The following is a 14,332-nucleotide window of genomic DNA, read 5'->3' as shown; positions in this document are numbered from 1 at the left end:
TCAACAATGAGATTCACACTGCTTTTAATTCTTAATTCTTTTAAATTCTTCTATATGACTTGTCAAGTGAAAAAAACCTAGGAAAAGGTAAAATTTTCCACTACTAGTCAGACAGGAAGGTTTTCTGCCACTTCAGTGCATTCTTCTGTCCCCACTTCATCTAAACCAGCAGTTCTTCTTATTGTTAACAATGTGAAATATTATACAGGTAGCCAAGAAAGGAATGAGTGTCTGTTCTGTATCCACCATCAGAAGAACATCAACTCTGTTTTGGCCTGAATACAGATTTGCTTTCTCTGTTACATAAATTCTAACCACCAGTTTTCAAAGTTGAATGACTGAACCTTCTTTCACCTGCCAATGTACTTGGAGAGGGTGCAGGAGAAGATGATGCAGGAGGAAAGGTCCTCTCTGACAGCATTGACTTGGGTCATCTCTGAGATATGTATTAAACAGAGGTAACACAGTTCACAGCAGCAGGAATACAGAAAGTACCTTCCCATGTCCTGATGTTATGTATTGCTTGTATTCACTGTTGAAAATTAACTCCAAGTGATACTAAAGATACTCACTTTCATTAACTTGTTTACCTGGCCTTACTACAGTCCCATCCTCCCTAAGATCCTCCCCTTCTAATGAATCTTGTCATTTTAATGTCTGAGGAAAGGGCTAAGTTAAGAAAATTAAGGATACATTCTAACATAGTCTACAAGAGATTAGATTCCAAAAGCCTCTAAGCAGAAATATTATAGGACAGTTTCAACCTCAAAACTACAGCTGGAAAGAGGAAAGGTTAAACTGAGGCTGGCTGTGCATTGTTCAGCTTCCACATGAAATGCTGCCTGTAATACAGCCTCCCAGGCAGAAGTAGCTGCACTCATATTGGAAACAGCCCTGGCAGCCTCCCTCCCTTTCACTGCAGCTTCTCCTTCTCGAGCAGGACAGAGGAGATGCCCTTCATTTCTGAATTCAAAGCTTAGAACTGAGAAGTGATAATCATGCATTCCACTGTTCTGATACCTCTGCTCGTGTCTCAGCTGGTCACAGCCATGTGACACAGGCACATTGCAACTTGGATGAAGGCAACAACCCATTCTCTTACCAGCAACTATGCACTGCTACACTGCTCACCTTCCCCAACAGCACATTTCCCTTCCCTCTGGCTGTACTTTGTCTTGGATCAGAGAGGATGAAAGAACAATCAAAAGCAAGCAGAAGGGTGACAACAGCAGCAGCAGGTAGCCTGGGCAGTACAAAAAGAAAATTAAGGGAAAAATCCTCCAGACTCATAGTATAACATCCAGAGACATCCCAGCTCCCTGCCTCTCTGTCATGCCTCAGGTTCATCTTTGGTATTCAGACACTGACAAATTCCAATCTTCCTTCCCTTTCTTGTGAGAGTTCATTAAAAGCCTAATAATCACACTTAAGCTCTACCTGCTATAGGTCACCTTCTCTGCAAGTGCCATGCAAGCTTTTTCCCTGCTCAGCTAGCAGTCTACAAAACATGCCAGAGCTCAGACTGAAAAGTCCCCAAATCCACCACACCAAACTTTGGCCCCTAACCCACATCCCCACACTGCCTTAACCTAAGCAACTACCCTTTTACTGTCACAATTTTAGGCAGGACATTACCCAAGGGATTGTACAATGCTCTTTGCCTTATCTCCAGCATTACTTCAGGAAATGAATTAACCACAAGGTAAAGTTTGCAAGTCATTTCAGAAACATGTAAACTGGATCCTTAAATATTTACAGAAGATGTTACATGGTTTTGCATGAAACCTGACAGCTCTGGAATGCTTATTTGAGGCATCTAGTTGGAGCCTGGGAAAAGAGGAGAAGGGAAAAGACTCGAGTGGGAAGAAGGAAAGAATAGTTAATCCCTCTTCTCTCAAATGAGTTCTACAAAAAAAGCACGCATTATAATCGACTTTTCCATGACTGCACACAGAGTTCCTGCATAAATGTCCTGGAAATAATCAGTGTAGTGCTTTTACAAGCATGCTCCTCACGTTTTATGCTTGGAGTCACTTTCCCAGTCCCTCACTCCTCCCCCATGCATTAAACTTTAGCTTCCCTGTCAGTCTATTAGCTGCCACATTGTTTAGGGAACATAGTTCCTCCTTACAGTACAGGACAGAAAACAGAAGTCTAAAGACCAGCACAATCCCCCTACATCCAACATTAATATGTTTCACATCATTCACCTGATATGTCAGTTAGCAATCGAATATGAACAGGAGCTAAAGTTTGTAAGAGAATTACTAAACATAAAAAGCAGTTTTGGTGACACCTCTATGATGGCAATTTCTCTAATCAAAGCTGAATAAAATTACTCCAACAGTTCTGTGTCAAAGAACAAGATCCAGAAGCAGTGTTACCAGATGTCTGCAGGAACAGGAGAAAAACTAAAGACTTTTTAAATATTTTCACAACAAATTTGCATATTTTCAATTTATGCATTGACATTAATGGGATTTTGAACCTTCAGAGCACAAGAAAACACCATGAGGATAACAAAGCACTGGCACAGGCCTCCCTGGGAGGTTGTGAAGTCTCCATCCTTGGAGATACTCAAAAGCCATCTGGACATGGTCCTGGGCAACCAGACCTATATGGTCCCACTTGAGCAGGGGGTTGGACCAGATCCCTTCAACCTCAGCTACTCTGTGATTTGGTGAACCTCTCATGTTCTCTTTCTCACATTCTCTGGTTTCTCATTGTTTAGACTGTCAGCAGCATTAACAACTGAGCTGACCAAATTTAACAACTGCTTAGTAGCCTGTCTGTTAAGCACAACAGTAGGGTCATGTTCAGATCACACCTCAGTGATCTGAATCTGATTATCTTCATTAAAAAGTAAGGAAGCAACATAAAGCTGTGTGGCTTGATAGTCTATCCACTGGCCTGAAGCCCAGCAGGTACATCTAGTGAATAACACTGCTCCACAGCTTCTGCATGGGGCAATGTCAGCTGAAGTGGCTGCAGCCTACCCCCAGGTGGGGGGTGCAGAAACAAATGAGCTGCACTCCCTCAGCAGCAGAGCTGCTGGGCAGGGGTTACTGCAAGAGGGATGGGGCTGCTGCAGCTGCCTCAGCCAGCTCTGGCCTAAGTACAGCCTGTGAGCTAATGTGAATTCCTTGGCTCAAAACAAATACCTGAATTCTTTGGAAACCACAGGAATCCAGCACAGAAATGGTGAATATCCCAGAGGAGCTAGTGTCAATTAGGAAGCCAGGCTACTGAAGGAAGGGTGTCACAAGGCTGAGTGGTGTGAGATCAGGTGGCTCATGGCAGCTAGTGGCAGGTGCTGCAAAGCCCAGCATTCTAAGCCCAGAGCAAACCCTTGTGTCTCACTGGAAAGTCCCCCCAAGCTGCTGCTCTCCTTGGGCCTTTTGCAAGAATGTTTGGGTTTCAGATCAGTTTTGATTCTTTTTCTCTAATCTATTTCTCAAATTCAGTGAAAAACTGAATGGCAAGTTCCTGATGGCCTATGAACCTTCCAGCTATTCAAGCTCAGAAACAGGGCTGTCTAAACATGGTTCAGGAGAAAAAGCAGTCAATCAAGAGGTCTCCCCAAAACAAGGAGCCGTTTCACTATGAATTCCCCACACTATGTGTCAAGCCCTCATCATCCTGCAGGCACCAAGCAAGAAAGGTCCACCAGGCTCCTTTCTGTCACACAGAAGAAGAGGAAGTTCAACAGGAGAGAGAAGCAGCACAACAGGGAAGGCTCAAAAACAGCACAAGCTATTCCTGGCCCTGTGCTCTCTTCAGCTGTACTTCAGGCACAAGTCAGGCTTGTTATTCCCCACTTACATGACTGCCCCTCCAAAATCCAGCATAATGCACCAATTCAGCAGCTGGCTCTAAGTGAAGCCTTGGGACTCCCACATAACTGGGCTTGGTGAGTCGCTGTCAAAAGTTTTTAATTAAGACTGTAGTTTATTAACAATGTACCTCTTATTCAAACTAAGATACAAAAGGTATGTCAATAAATATATTACACTGTCTGTTTTGGAAATCTCAGATAAATAAAACTACCAAGATTTTTAATGTATGATCAGATGACAGAGTTACACCCTCAGGCAAACCTGGACCAAGCTTGCCATGACCATCTCATTTTCCAAACCTATACCCTCAATGCAAGGGTCCCAGCTACAATCCTCCAGACTCTGATCACAGACAACAGATCTAGATTATAATTGTCTTTTCCAGTATGAAGTTGCTAAATATCTGCCAATATACCAGATGTATGGCAGCACACTGTGTCTACTTTTTTTTAATATGTACTAGAAAAGTGTTCAACACACTTTTCAATCCAACAGGAGGATCTTAAGTCACCCAGGGCTGCTTTGTCTTATGCACAGCTTCAGCCTTGTTTCAAGCCTCAAGTAAGAAAAGAAAATCCCCACCCCACTCCACTCCCTCCAAACAGATCATTGAATATCTCCAAATTAATCTATTAGCAGCATTCCTTCTAAAGGTCCACCAGGCACAAAACATGCAAGGAATTTTGACAGAGTTTGAAGAAGGCATGACTAGAAAAGCTGAATTGTAACAAAAGATAAAGCCACAGCATGTTCACTGATACCACTCTTAAAAACTCTCCAGAAGTCTGATAGTTGACTCTGCTCACTTGAGGCTCTGTCCCTTTATACAGCTTATTCCACATGAGCAGGGTGGAAATAGCTAGAAAAAGAACCTACTCAACATCAATGCTTCCTACATTCTATTCAGTATTCTTTCAGAGGATAAACAAAAAAAAACCTAAACAAAAAAACCAAATAAAACAAAACAAAAAGCCACACAAAAAAAAAAAAAAAAAAAAAAAAACAAAAACAACCCTGACATAAACATTGAGGTCATCATCTTCCTGAAAAACTGCATTTAAAAAAATTAATAAAAAAAGAGAGAGAGAACTTTGGCATAGGCAAACCAAATAGTTATTTAGTACTTCCAGCACAACAGCTGAAGGCCTTGTTACACACACTTGGGTACATACCCTTCCTATCTCCTTTAGATGAAAATTGGAAAGTGGAAAAGAAGATACAAAAATGTTGGATCCACAATCTCTTACTTCTTCTCAGCTCTAAAGCTTCAAATTCCACTCTAGATCATGTCATGACAAGTCTAGCTGTGCCAGAAGAAACAAGGCCTAAGGAACTATCTAGTCAAACATCACAAATGTTTGGTATACCAAGTTTGTTCCTTGTAAAGATCATTACATCTTATGGTTTCCTCATAGCACTCCTTTTCTGGTAGAGGCCACCAAATTTACCAAAGCAGTCAGGTTCCTCTTGGAATATGCAAAGCATAACACTAGAGAGGAACATGACCTTTCAGACAGACTAAGAAAATAGAAACAAAAAATTAAAACACTAAGCTAGGTCATCCTTACTACACTTCACAGACTATCTGCCTTCAGAAAGCAAATTCAAAACATGGAAGTCACCACAGCACACCACAGGCACTAGCTGAGGTTCCAAAACCAGATTGCTTTGTTCTGCTGGTATTTTTCACCTTGGATTGCATCTATACCACCTTTGATTCCAGGCCCTAACATTACCTCCCGGTTCTCTGCTAGAAATTGTTTCTACCCTTAAGCAGCATGGGATTTTTTATTCCTTAAGCAAAGTATTAAAAGCAGCTTCTACACACCAAGGTTAAAACACTTCCCTCTCCCTGCAGAGCTAAACTTTTGTCCTAGCTTTAAACCAAAGCATTTTGCTATGTGAGGGAATACAATGGTGTCTCCCGGCACATAATTCCCACGAAAATGAATGGCAAAACAACTAAACAGGAAGCCATAATTCAGTAACTCCAGGTTCTTTACCTCTCACCAACTGAATCTGCAAATGCAGAGTATAGGGAAAACCTGAATCGCTCCAACTGAAGTCCACTAGTGCCATCTGGAGGCCACCCAGAACAGCCCACCTAAAGTTTTATCAGCCTCTGCTCACCTTCAGCCTTGTCCTCCAAGGAGAGCTTGCCAGCACTTGCAGCATGAACATACCAGCTGAACAGCCACAGTAGATGGGAAAAGCTCAAGGATAATTAAAGATACTGTCTGCAATAAACGTACAGCTATCATGTGAAAGCATTCAACTACAAGTGTTTAGCCACAGCTGACACTTCAGCTGAAACTGCTCAGTGGGCTGTTGATGTTTACTAACAGAACCAGAGCGACTCCCCATAGCTCAGAAATCTCTCTTGAAACTCCTTTGTTACAAGTTCAGCAGAACCATCTTTAAGATATTAATGATGGTGCAAATCCTATTTTTGAAGGCCTGCTATGTACTGCCCATTCTGAGAACATGCTGGAATTCTACACTATCTTGTTTCCCTCTTCACTTTCCAAAAACAAGCAGTTATTAGCAGCTAGCATTAAGCTGCCAGTTCCCAAGAGAAAAGTCTTGCATGACTGGCATGTTTAAGGCTCCCTTTCTAAAGTGAAAATAGTTGTTAAGCTTTACACTTACAAAGATGAGCTTCCCCTTTCTACCTCCTTTTAGGGAAAAAACACATTCACATTATCTTTGCAGGCAGAGGCACATCACAACACACCTGAAGAGTGTTCATCAATTTAATGGATATTTCTTGTGGGATCATTATTTCTGTATTCTTTGGGATTCACTATGTTCTTGAGACAAAGAATTTGGATTCAGTATCTACCCAAGTCAGAGCTATGTCAGGTGTGAACCCTAGAGATATTCTGAATAAATCAAATATGCTTATAAGAAAGACACTGCATTACTTAAAACTGTTGCTGAAACAGTTGTCTGGTGCTCTTTTCTCAAACAGCAGTACAGTTAAAATTCTGATCTGTAGGGAATTCAGAGGGGTGATTGCTTCAAATCCATTTGTTACTACAGACAAATATTTTGCTAAACTTCTGGGATGAAGAAAAACAGGTATTTTTGGCAGAAGAGTATTGATTCTAGGTGTCTTTCATGACTTACATGCAAAGGAAAATTGTTATCTTGCAGAGTAAAAACAGTGAACTAGCCTAAAACCATTTAGTAGATATTGCAGAAAATAAAATGCTGACCTAAAATTTAGAAGAGTCATTGAAGTGAATGAGTCACTGAGCTCATTCATTCAAAGCAGGTCTGCAACTGCTTTTTTTTAAGACAAATTTAAGAAATCTTAGATTCCCTTCCCCTCAGAGGATGGATAAGAGGCTCTACAGTATCAACAATCCCAAGCTTCAAGAAGTACTCAGCCTTGAGAATAAACATGCCAGTGACAATCTGTTTGGCGATTTAACCCTTGAGAGTTGAAAACTTGCTTTATTAATTATATATAAAAACAATAAAATCCCTCACTCAAGGTCTTATAATCTATATGAAGAAACCTGATGGGACACTGCACAGTGAAGTATCATCTATTTGAACTCTGCAGAATTCCTTAACTGGCACTTTCCTCATTTTACTATTGTTTCAGGAGTAGAGAGGCAAGCCAAGAAATGTCTGGATCACCAAATGCAGGTACACCAAAAAACAAAGACTTCTTCCATACCTGGCCAATCCTTCCTCGTAGAGATAGACAACAAGGGGATCATAGGATGTAACCAGAACATAGAGACGCACATCAAACTTGAAATCTGAAATAGAGTTGTCAAGAGTCAGTGACTGCACATATCTTTCAGACATCATAACTAGTTGAGGAATTTCAACAGACTCTAAGAGCAATAAACCATTACCTGCTGCTGACATAGGTTCCTCAATCTATCCCAGCTGTAAAGCTTCCAGGTTTTAATAAATTCTCTAGTTACATTTAGTTACAGTCTGATGCTAGACCAAGCTAGACCACTCAATTATTCAACTAAACTCCTCCAAAGGTTACAGAGATCCTCACATGCAGGGCCAGGAGAAGGGAGAAAAGCAATTCCTAAGCACACTCACCATCTATGAGCAAGGGATTGCTGATGTAACGAGACACCAAGATATTGTCTTCCACTACAATTTGGTTTGGCTGCAAAAGAACAGAAATTTAAGAGTGAAAAAAACAGCAGAGGTAAGAAATAAGAAGAAATTAGATTAAATCCACCGTTTTTTTCTTGCCTTTCCCTCCTAAAGGAGGTTGGTACAGCCACCTTGTACCAATAACTATGTCTGGGGAAGGAAGAAATAAAATCAAAATGAAAAAACATAACTATCACAGCATATGCCACAGTTGAGACAGCCACCATACACAGAGTATCACCATACAATATCAGAAGGCTTCAACCCATACAGAGCAACACCTTACCACATCAGAAGGCTCCAGACATCGGCCCTTCTTGTTCTCTAGTCCAACCTTTTATACCCCTCATGTTGATGCATTGCACCTGTGTGCCCTCTGTTTCCTTTGGTGGCTGGTTAGTGCCCCTGGGCACTCCATGTCCCTTTGCTGTCAATGCTGCTCACCTGCTTCTCACAGCTGTAGCCCATTGGGGATGAGGCTTGGCCTCAGCCCCACTCCCAATTACCACAAACTCTGTACCTACACAGAACTGTCAGTCACAACATATTTAAGGTATTTAGATCCTAAAGAGAATGATTACATTGCCAAAAAACCTGCTCATTGAATTTTCCAGTAAAATACTCAGAGTAGCATACAGATTTAACAGCCACGTGGGCAATGATGTAAAATAGGCAGAGAAAAAAAACCCCACATCTAAGGAGTAATTGTTACTCTGTTTGCTTCTCAATGGTTTAACCAAACACGTGGAGAAGAGGTTTACAAGACCCAGGATGGAGTATGTAACTACAGATGGTGAAGAAGCCACAAGTGAGGAAAATCACTCAACTTGTGATCTTTATAACTACATCCTGGGCTGGTATCCAACGTTTTTGCCCACCTTATACTGAGTCTCAGTTCACAGCAGGAGCTCCTGTACCCAAAAGAAGCTACACTTGTAGGTAAGAACAGAAAGCTCAAACTACGACAAATACATGTCACAAAGTTATGGGATCTGTTGAAAAAGCTTTTACTTTTCGCTGTATGCAAGGCTCTCTTGTAACCAGTTTCTTGCACAACACTTTCTTGCCCTCAGTTTGCGGAAGAGGCAAGAGAATCACAGGATTCTGCCTTTATTCAATTTTGTATCCATTCAGCCACAACACCAGCACGATGAGCAGAAAACCTAAGCATATAAAATGTTTATATAGAACGTGAGAGAGAACAAGTTCAACTTCCCTCAGAATATCACACAAAAGCAACACACTGTTCTATATGGATCAGGGAAATGCAAAAGTTTGTTATTTGTTTGGAGGGGTTATTGTTGTTCAAAAACTTTTGTGATGAGATTCTAAAAGACACTCTTTTAATGGCATCACACTGAAGGAAAAAGGCCTGTGGGCCAAACTAGCTGCAGTGTTTCTTAAACAGAAATACACAAAGGGATATTGGTCCCAGAAGGGTATTTTCCCCAGGTCATGGCCAACTGCCATGTGAGCCTTAGCTCATTCCTCCCTTTCAAGCAAAGAAAAAACTGAGTGTAGCTCTGGAAATACTTACCTCATACACTTGGCAAATTGCTCCCTCATTTTATGGGAAATGATCCAAGTAGAGAACAGATGAGGCAGCATGACCCCTTCAGTGCAGGGAAGGCTAAAGGGGTTTGAATGAGTGAAAACAAAATGACTCAACAGTCATTTTGCTGTTGAGCATATTTATTGGAATCCCCTCATGTGTTTGGCTCCAGTTCAGATGTATTTGTTACCTATGACAACCTAACTCCCTGCAAAGCTCACAAACAGCAAAAGGCACTACAACCTGCATATTGATTTCAAAGAACAATCCCCATTACACCTCAGGAAGGACAGACTGGCTTTTAGATGACATAGCTTTAAGACTGATATACCTGCTACTCTATCAAGGTTTGTTTAAACTGGTCTTTTCCACGGGGCCGTGTGAGACAAGGGGTCTGTTTGAGAACTGTTTAGGTCACACAGGGAAACAACTAAGGAGAGTTCTGGAAATCTCCACAAGGTCAGCTTACTGTCAGCCACAAAGAGAGCATGAAGCAGCACAGCTTCCCAAACTGTCTCAGGGAGTATAAACCTGCTCCTAATAAGCTAAGACTTGCAGGTAGATTGCAAGATGAGCACAGCATACAAAGAGATAGACTGCTTTTGGTTACACAGCACAGGCCCAGGCAGGCCTTCCAAGCTGCTCGGGGCTGTTGAATTGCTCACCAATATATGGCTGAAATTGAGAGTAATGCCAGTGTCCAGTTAGATGCCTCCATGCCTCTTGCCTGGAAGCCAACATAGTTTTGAAGGCACTGATACTGAAGAGCAGTCCTTTCCGTGAACACTTACATTATTTATCAGGTAGACACCCCGACCTCTGGAAGAAGCCACAGGCTTCACTATCCATGGGCCTCTGTCCTTAGAATAGGTATCTGTTTAAAAGAAAACAGCACAAGTCTGCAACATTTTCCATTTTGCTTATTAACAGGGGAGTAAGAGTCAAGAATGCTGCCTATGGTAAACACTTTAGAGAACTCCATAGGGAGATCAAAGTCTGCTTTTCAAATATGCTATTTCACCCCTGTGGAATTATTGCAATTAATACAGCCCCTCCCTGAAGCCCCCCACGGTGCTCTGATTGATTCATTCTTCTGCCCTACGCCTCCTTTTGGCACTTCTCACTTCAGCACCCCCAGGCATTAGGCAGCAATATTGTGAAGCTGATCATCAACAACACTGTGCACATAAAAACTCCTCCATTTTGGAATCTTAACCCCACATCAACTTTTTGGAAACTTACACAGGCATGGAGTAAACAGAACAGTAGAAATTACATAAAGAAGTCATGTGGACCTTTTCTACTGTTTCCCTAGCTTCCTCTAATTTTGTTACCTTAACCACTGGCATGATCAAAAGGTTAGTATATTAAAAATAATTTCTTTCCCCCCACATCCCATTATTTTATGTCTGGGCATCATCATCCGTTCACTTACTGCAGAACTCCTGGTACTCTGTTGGGAGGATAAAGGTCTGAGGTAAGATATGGAATGTCTTGAACCCATGGGTGAGCTGCATTCGGCAGACATTCTTGTACAGTCTGTCCTTTCGTGTCAGTTCATACGACCTGGAGTCCCAAAACAAGAGACTGTATCTATTTATTCCCCAACATTACAGCAACCCTTTGTCCTAGTTACTGAAGTATCTGTAGCTTTGTTAGATGTCTAAGCCCTAACCTGTCAGATGTCTAAACCCTAACTGATTCTCAAGCTTTACTGCCTCTACCTTATGGCTGTATTAATATCCCTTGTGGCACTTTTTGCAATTCCCAAGACAGACTGAAGCACAGCAACCTGTTATAATGGTGGCTATAAACAAACTGGTTATAACAGTGGTATATAAACTAGCAGGGGACATAGGACCATCCCTCTAACTAAAAACTGAAGCCACAAATAATTTATCATCAAATAAAGAAAATAAAATTAAAAATCCAATATTTGAGCTACAAACAACATTTCCATTGATATACTATTCCCTGAAAGCCCCCAAGACCATTAAGAATGAGACAGCAGGTGGAACTGGCCCAATCTGTTGAGATTTTACAGTACCATGCATGCTCTATTTTTTGGGGGGTATCTATGTTCAGATTTTTGCAAATCACCACAATGATGTTCAACAAAATGTGGTATCAAGGCCTTACCTAGGGAAATGGTTGACTTTCTGAACATCAGTAAGGGAACGCAGCAAGCAGGGCTTCAAGTGTGATCCTGTCCACATGAGATTATAATCATTGCTATTAGGGTGAACCTGAAAAGCAGCATAAAAAACACCACATACAAAAACATTGAACTAATGAAAAGCAATACCACCTTGTCCCTAGATCTACAAGGCCAAAGCAACTCTAATCTAAGACAATCTCCTCTACTATCTCCAATATAAGGGCAACTCCAGCCAAACTGCTACCCTAAGGTATTCCCATGCTGGGAAATAACCATGTCAGATTTTTAAAAAAAAGTTGTAAGACTGTTATTTTCATAGATGGTTTAAACACAGTTTGTAAAACAGCTTTAACCTCTGCCAGAAACTTGTCAGATCAATTCCTTAAGTTGCTGTTATTCTGAAAAAAAAAATCAACCCTACACATCTCTCAAATTGTCATTAGCTGCATACAGGACACTCTTCAGAGTAAGACAGGTGCTAGAAGAGAAGTGTGAAATACTACATCAATACTTCTGAAAGCTTGTAAAGGCTGAGAAATTAAATCCTTCAGATTTTCCCAAGGGTGTGATGCTTTAAAAGCATCACATAACCAAACTCCAGCATTTCTTTTCTCCTATTTTTGAAGGCTTAAGACTAATGGGTTCTCCTTTGAGGGAGCAAAATGACCTATTTTCAGTCTGACTAGCAGAGTACATTAAAAGACAAAACAAAAAATCTCAAGGGAGGCCACTTCCACAGCAACTTCCTGGTTCTAACCCTGCAGAATAAAAAAAAAAAAAAAAAACCACACACAAAAAATCCAGAAACATTACCATCACCTCCCAGCCCAGCACAAAAACAGACAGAAGTTTGTTGCACCCACCTCATGGAATCCATGGGCAGTCAGAATGCTCCGAACCAGCCGGCTGTCTGTCCGCACAATCTTATAGGACATGTGGAAGCGCTCTGTGAGGAGGCAAAGAGACACAGGATTAGAGTCTGCACCTGGGAGAATAAACCAAAGTCATGCTACCAAAGAAAAGGACTCAGACAGTACAGCTGCACTTAATTCACAGAGAGTAGCAGCACATAACAGGCAAAGGGAGATAGGAAATGCCAACATCAGCATCACTGAACTGACATCAATCCTTAGCTATAATATAGTAGCATCACAGAACCCCATCATATAAAAATAAAGCACAGGACAGCCTGAAAAATACCCAGATTTTTTTAACTGTTCAATTATACAGACTGCTTGAGAACACTCCAAACATTATTTCAGCTTTCTTCTCTAGTCAATATTGCTATTTCTATCTAAAAGTCATTATGTCTAATACCCCTCACTGATATGGCTTGCTTATGTGATCACTTCTTAGATCCTGAAAACCCAAAATAAAGCACTGAATTTTTGTTTACATCTCATTCACCTGTACCAATCTTCCAACAAATAACTGAAATACAGTAAGAAATGAAGTAAATAGTACAAGGAAATAAAAACTCACTATGGAAGTAGAAGGTCATAAAAACAAAGACAATCAGCAGCCCCAGAGGTATAAGATAAAACAAAAGCAAGTTGGAAGACTAGAGGTCAGTTGTAATATAAAAGGATGTGGTAATCCAAAAAAAAAAGTTCAAAGACAGTACAGAAAGAAATTGCAACGCTAGAATACAGAATTGCCTAGAAAAGGCAGTTTACAAATGTATTCAAACTGAGTATAAAAGGGTGAAGATTAATTTAAACTTCTGGAAATATGTTCTACTAACAAAAGTAAATCAAAAAAGCAAGAAATATCATAATCAGGAACAAGACAAAGCTGGAGGAAATTTAACAAGTTTCACTATTCAGCAATAAACTTGTTAAATTGTGTGAGAAAAAGCAGAAGAGACCTCACGCTGCAGTAAAAATGTGAGTAACAATTACCATCAGCTTCTGGCACCATCCAAGTATGTTTGTAACTCACATGAAACGGATCAGGAGTTTCCACATATAAACCACCTTCTCCACCCCTTACCCCAACGAGCCAGAAGCATTTCTGCTTAGATAGGATATTAGAAATGAAAGCACCAATTACCTAAGAAAGGAAAAGCAAGAGAAGAAAGAAGTGTCAGCACCTTCACAAAAGGAAGCTGAATACACTTTAGCTTTTCTCCAACTCAGCACATCCAGAACAAGCTCCCAGCTGTACACACCCACAAGTACTAACTTTTTAAATCCAAAGTGACTGTTTATAACAACCCAGCCTCTTCAGAGGCTCTCCCGTATTAGACACTAGACAGGTTTGGTCTCCCAACTCAAGTACTGCCATGAACCATTTTGTTTATGGCCTTCTAGGGGTTGTGAGGCTGTAGACTCAGATTTGTTACGACAGCTTATTATTGTTCAACTGTGGGGCTGGCTGCTTTATTTTCCAGTCAAATGCTCTCAAAACTCACCACAATGATTGATTTTAAGGTCTTAGCAATGGTGAATTTGTATTCTGGTTTTAAGTTCTAGCATGGCCTCCAAGTTCAATTTGCAAGCAGACAGTTCCATTTTAAAACACATCAGGACCCAGTGGAGGGACAGACACTACCACAGTCCAAAGACATTATAAGCATTCATCAATAGATTAAGCACTTCTGAATGTCTCAGTGGTCAGAGACTAGAGAGGATTCCAATTTCCTACTATGTT

General features: G+C 40.9%; 1 protein-coding gene across 7 annotated transcripts in view; it reads right to left on the bottom strand.

Moving 5' to 3' along the window:
* TTLL5 (tubulin tyrosine ligase like 5) overlaps positions 1 to 14,332 on the bottom strand; it is a 123,982-nt gene that overhangs the window by 105,002 nt on the left and 4,648 nt on the right. For 6 of the 7 annotated variants that reach the window (XR_013182845.1, XR_013182846.1, XM_054634658.2 and 3 more), the window contains 6 exons: positions 12,544 to 12,626; positions 11,662 to 11,768; positions 10,958 to 11,088; positions 10,314 to 10,396; positions 7,911 to 7,980; positions 7,525 to 7,609 (listed from right to left, as the gene is read on the bottom strand). Coding sequence is in view for 5 of the 7 variants with exons in the window: in XM_054634658.2 (XP_054490633.2) it covers positions 7,525 to 7,609; positions 7,911 to 7,980; positions 10,314 to 10,396; positions 10,958 to 11,088; positions 11,662 to 11,768; positions 12,544 to 12,626 (559 nt within the window). In the remaining 2 variants the exon portion in view is untranslated. Of the gene's footprint in view, positions 1 to 7,524; positions 7,610 to 7,910; positions 7,981 to 10,313; positions 10,397 to 10,957; positions 11,089 to 11,661; positions 11,769 to 12,543; positions 12,627 to 13,581; positions 13,698 to 14,332 lie in introns of those variants that run through there. The other variant, XM_077180516.1, reaches the window with a different exon arrangement.

The sequence above is a fragment of the Agelaius phoeniceus genome, chromosome 6, assembly GCF_051311805.1.
Source record: "Agelaius phoeniceus isolate bAgePho1 chromosome 6, bAgePho1.hap1, whole genome shotgun sequence".
NCBI lineage: Eukaryota > Metazoa > Chordata > Aves > Passeriformes > Icteridae > Agelaius > Agelaius phoeniceus.
Note: the sequence above shows the minus strand (reverse complement) of the source record. Positions and strands in the feature narration are given on the sequence as shown.